Raw genomic sequence first — 5,456 nt, 5'->3', positions numbered from 1 at the left:
TTTTCTCATGCACTACTCATATTTTTGTATTATGTTAATATAACACAAGGTTCAGTTACCTTTGCATGACGAGCTGGTATAAATGTCCTTCAAAGAGCAACTTTTACTTTCTCACTTTGAGTGCATTTCAGAGCCTGTACTTTTTCACTTTGGTGAAAAAAGTTGAATCAATGCTTGAAGTTTCACTTAAGTATTTTTTTTTTTTTTAAGTCAGGTATGTACTTCTACTAAGGAAAGAATGTCTGTACTTGTCCCGGGGTCATTTTTGACCCCAGAGGAGAAAAGGAGTATGACAATTGGGAGGACATTACGAGGATTAATGTACCTTTAATCACACATAATTAAACAGATTTATGGCTGGTAGATTGCCACACAGTACAGTATATGCAAATAAAGACAGCGAGCCCACAGGCTGTAGGGAATAGCCAGCGAACCAGCTGAACTCTGTGACAGTGAGCCTTTCATGACCCACAGCGGGTAAATGTCAGTGGAAAGCATCCCAGCAACTCCACCGCGTGTCGGGGTCTGATGCAATCTGAGAAGTGTCGACTCAGCAGCGCGGTGAGTGAAATTTGGCTGAGCTTCCGGTGCCGCCCAGCTCCCGCCGTTAACCGCCACCGTCAGGGATTCAGAACCCTTACGACTGTCAACATGTCGAAAGTGAACAGGGGTTCTCATGGATGCCGGGCCATGGAAATAGCAAGAAAGTACCTGTCGTGTCCGTCCACGCCGCTGCTGACGCGGAGCTCCGGCCAGCTTCAGCGGAAAATGCTGAGCCAGCAGCACCGCATGGCGAGCTGCAACGCGGCCGGTACCGAAGGAAACCCCGCGGCGCTGGCCCAGCAGGAGCACCTGGGGTATTTCTCCACAGGTGGACGACACGCAAAGACCAACCGGAATCTGATTTACCGGGACGTGAAAGCTTTCCTCAGTGAAGTTGGTGGAGATCCCCGGGAGGCTCGGTACTGGTTGACCCAGTTCCAGAAAGCGACTTCGGCTCATTCTCCCGCCTTTGCTGTTCTGGAGGTAAACTTTTACTCACCAAAAACAAAACAAAACAAACAAACAAACAAAACATATTAGAATATGTGTCATGTTTGTGGACATGATACGGAACTCCATAACGAGGACGAAGACGCGAAAAAGAAATCAATCCATCAATGATACATGAATAAATCATTAAAGATAATTATCAAATTAAATAAACTGAAGACAAATACATAGAGTTTGTACCTGCATAGTTCTTGTTCTCACTTGGCAGTAAGTCCATACTCAGTATACACTACAGTATACACATATATTTTCATGAACTCTCTCTCTTTTTCTCAAAGAAAAAACTGAAATCAGATGCTTTGGTTTTTAAAAAAAAATTTATTCTAGTACACTTCCAAAACAAAAGAGGAATAAATAAGGCCAAAAATATAAGCATGTACTTAAATAATCAACAAAAACAAAAAAAACTGATAGCTCTTTAAAAAACCTATTCTTATCAGACTGAAACAGATCCTGTGTCAGCCAACTGGATTAAATTCTAGACTCTAATACTCAAACACTGTTTTTCTTTCTGCACCAGGTGGACAGCTCAGCGTTTGACAGCAGGGAAATGGTTCAGAGCCTGGCCTTTGGCCTGTCCTTCCTGCAGCGGATGGATATGAAGCCTGTGGTGGTTATGGGCTGGTCAGATCACCTGGAGACAGGGCTCGCCAAAGCAGTGTTTGGGTCTGAGTGCATGAAAGGACTAGTGAATCGGTGCCAGCAGCTGACTGAGGCGCTGCAGCAGCACACGGCCAGCGTCCTGCCATTCTTCTCCGCAGAATCACTCCTACTTCTGCATGAAGCACCGCAGGGAAGCAGGTGAGAGCTGAGATGTACCAGTTCAGTCTAAGGGAACACTTGCTTATAAATTGTGAGTTCAACTTCAGTATTTATTTTACTGTTCAGATGTCAATGAAGTAGGTAAATTATCTATAAGTCATTAGCTATAATTACTGTCTATACAATTAATCTATGCACCTGTTTTATCAATTATTTAATGGAAATAATAAATCATTATATCTGCTATAGTTTTTAATTAGCCAGCTCTTATTCTTAAGGTATCAAATACTGTGATTTAGTCCAGGCTACTGTTTTTCTACCTGCGACACTGTGTACAGGCAGCCTGTACTATATAACCAGTTGCACTTTTATCTTGTTATTTAACCATCAGTTTCCTAATGATTAATAATGGTTATTTTAACATTTTATTTTTAAAGGTTCTCATTGTGAATATATTTTAAATACAAGTATGCTTTTAATGATTTGTGTAGGTGAGTGAATGGCAGTGGGGGAGGTCTTCATCAATAGAGAAAAACTGTAAAAGCTGTGAAAACACAGCATAAAGTCAGAAAGCAATGTCCTCCGTCACATTTTCCAAAGCTCTCCAGTGGGCCAGATTGGAGTCTTTGACGGGCCCCTGGGCCTTATGTTTCACACCCTGATTTAGACAGTTCTTAGTGCTCATGAGGTTAGGTCCTTACTCTTTTTCCTTTCCCTCTCCTTGCAGTGCGCCTCCATCCATTGCTATGGATACCAACCTCCTCCAGTGGAGTCTGGACTGTGGGGCAATCCCATTGGTTTGTCCAGTAGGCAGGGATGCGCAAGGTTGCTCGGTAATGTTGGATCCAACAGAGGTGACGGCGGCAATATCCCGAACCCTGCATCCACACAAAGTCATGTTCCTGAACAACTTTGGGGGCCTGCGGAGCCAAGAACAAAAGGCACAACATCTGGCTCCCACGCTGACTCTCCTATTATTGTCTTATTTTTTTATTCATTTATATTTTCGCTATCTCTTTCTTAATGCTTTTTATCTGTGGTGCAGGTGCTAGGTACAGTGTCGCTGCCTGCTGACCTACCTGGCCTGTCCACTGCGACATGGTTAAGCGCAGCAGAACGCCAGAGAGTGACCGCCATAGCCCGACTTCTCAATCAGTTGCCAGCTGAGTCCTCTGCTGTGATCACATCTGCAGACACGCTGCTGACCGAACTGTTCAGCCACAGAGGTGAGACAACCGACTGACTTCAATGGCTGCCACATGTACACATGCAGCCATGTATGGAGAGACACCTGTTTTGAGATGTAACTTTTGAAGGCACCATATTTATATGTGTGTGAAGGTTGTTTTGGCCACCACCTCAAAAAAATTTTAACATGAGTTTTTTTGTCTGTTCCATTTCTCAGGGTCTGGAACGCTTTTTAAAAATGGAGACCCCATACACCGGTCAGTAGATATTACACAAACTCCTCCAGTATGACTTCAAAACCAGGTCATAATCCATCATTAACCCCAAACAAGACATTACTTTTACCTGCACACATGTACAGGCACAACAAAATACACTGATCTCTCTCTCTCTATATATATGTGTGTGTGTGTGTGTGTGTGTGTGTGTGTGTGTGTGTAGGTATAACTCTCTAGATGGAATTGATGTGGATCGTTTGCTGGCGCTCATCAACAAGTCGTTTGAGAAAACTCTGAAGAAACACTACATTGACTCTCTGAAAGGACGACTCCACTCCATCTACCTTTCTGAAGGGTGAGTGCAACTATTCCAATGAAACAATACCCAGACAGAAGGTTAAAAACACCACTTCATAAATTACAGGTCTATTTCCCTTCTACTACAATTCTCAAAAATGATTTTCACTGACACGTGCAAACTACTCTTTACAATCAGTACAGATTTAGAACAAGCCAGTCTACAACATTAGTGTTAACAGATCTCATAGAAGAAATGACAAATTGACAAGAAAATGACAAAATACGATAAGAAATTCATGGTTGGGGTATTTCTTGATCTTAAAAACACATTTGATGTGGTTAACCATGAAATATTATTAAATAATTTGGAAAGATTTGGGATGCGGGGGAGTGGGCACCAGACCTTGTGAAGATGGGAGAGTATAAATCGGAACCTTTGGACATTGTGTGTGGTTTACCACAGGGATTTGTCTTGGGGCCACAGTTATTTATTATTTTTATCAATGATTTATGCAAAATGTCAGATTGTTTAATATTGGTTTTATTTGCTGATAACACAAATATCTTGGGTCTGACTTCTGAAATGAACAAAATTTAGAAAATGGTTTGATATAAATAAATAATTGCTCATTCTGAAAATAAGAAAATTCATTAAAAATCATTTCATTCTTTACAGTTGTTTAGTGTTATTGTGTGGTCTGAGCTGCAATAAGAATGTACTTTAGTTACAGTTAAAATTTAAACATTTTTAATCTTGTCCTTCCAGGTACAGCGCAGCAGCTATCATCACCATGGAGCCGGTGAACAGCGGCACTCCCTACCTCGACAAGTTTGTGGTGAGCAGCAGTAAGCAGGGCCAGGGCACCAGCCACATCCTGTGGGAGTGTATCAGGCAGGACCTGGGCAAACTCTTCTGGAGGTCTAGAGCCACCAACAAAATCAACCCCTGGTAAGACACACTGGCATTTACATTACATGAACCACACTCTGAGCAAATATCTAAATATATGTTAAATACTGCAGAAGAAAAAGATGAAATACTGTAATGTGCTGGAGTCTTGCTCCTCATTGGCTGCTTTTTCACTCATTTTCAGTCCAGTCTTTTAGCTGACCATTTCAAGAGAATATTTTGTTTGTTTGACATGTGATCCCTCTCTTTCCATCAGGTATTTTAAGCATTGTGATGGTAGCTTTGTTAATGGTATGTGGACTGTGTTCTGGTTTGGCCTGACGGACATCAGAGATTCGTACGAGCTGGTGGAGTACGCCAAGAGCCTTCCTGATTCATTCCACAGTGCTCCCACCTCCTCCCAGCAGCCTCCTCCACCTGCTGCAGGATCCTGACTCACCTGCTTCCCAGCAGCTCACTATGTAGCTGTCCAACCTTGAAAAACTGTGAACATTAAAATTTCTAAGGGCCTGGAATTTCATTTTGTTCAACTCTGCACCATCAAATACAGTGTTCTCAGTTTTTCTATACCTTAAAACCAGAACCTAAAGTTATGTGAAGAGTTTATTAGTACAGCTTTGCTCACTTACAGGGAAATGTGTATGTATGTGTATCCATTCAAAGCTGGGTCCACGCCACACATGGAGCAGCTCATTGTTTCTCTTTCTCATTTTGTGCTGCTCATTGTAGTCCCCGTCCAGTTCTGCAGTCACTGTCAGCTTGACCATGTGATGATGAACTGGATGAACCATCTGCTGTAGGTACTGATCCAGTTCACACCAGAACTGTGGAGTAGAAGAAGGACTACCCTCACCAGTTACACTGCAAGATGAACTCTCTGAAGAGGCAGCAAATTGTCCTGCTGACATGGAAAACATGAGACAGGAACAGCTGCAGCTCTTCCAAAAACAAGAGTGAAGAGAATCATCCACTATTAAAATAATCATCATTTGTCTTGGACACATAAATAAATACATTAATTAAAA

The 5,456-nt window shown here is 42.1% G+C and overlaps 1 protein-coding gene across 1 annotated transcript; it reads left to right on the top strand.

Moving 5' to 3' along the window:
- The first annotated feature begins 322 nt into the window (after window positions 1–322).
- nags (N-acetylglutamate synthase) lies at window positions 323–5,456 on the top strand. The gene is made up of 8 exons (XM_003446461.5): window positions 323–1,026; window positions 1,574–1,854; window positions 2,543–2,756; window positions 2,861–3,041; window positions 3,221–3,260; window positions 3,445–3,576; window positions 4,288–4,470; window positions 4,688–5,456. The coding sequence occupies exons 1-8, from the start codon at window positions 529–531 to the stop codon at window positions 4,863–4,865; spliced, it is 1,707 nt and encodes a 568-aa protein (XP_003446509.2). The 5' UTR covers window positions 323–528; the 3' UTR covers window positions 4,866–5,456.

The sequence above is a fragment of the Oreochromis niloticus genome, linkage group LG4 (genome assembly GCF_001858045.2).
Source record: "Oreochromis niloticus isolate F11D_XX linkage group LG4, O_niloticus_UMD_NMBU, whole genome shotgun sequence".
Lineage (NCBI taxonomy): Eukaryota > Metazoa > Chordata > Actinopteri > Cichliformes > Cichlidae > Oreochromis > Oreochromis niloticus.
Note: the sequence above shows the minus strand (reverse complement) of the source record. Positions and strands in the feature narration are given on the sequence as shown.

Coding starts and splice junctions, on each gene's coding strand:
- nags (XM_003446461.5), top strand. CDS start 529: ATGCAATCTGAGAAGTGTCGACTCAGCAGCGCGGTGAGTGAAATTTGG. Junction 1,027..1,573: donor CCGCCTTTGCTGTTCTGGAG/GTAAACTTTTAC, acceptor TTTCTGCACCAG/GTGGACAGCTCAGCGTTTGA. Junction 3,577..4,287: donor TCCATCTACCTTTCTGAAGG/GTGAGTGCAACT, acceptor TTGTCCTTCCAG/GTACAGCGCAGCAGCTATCA.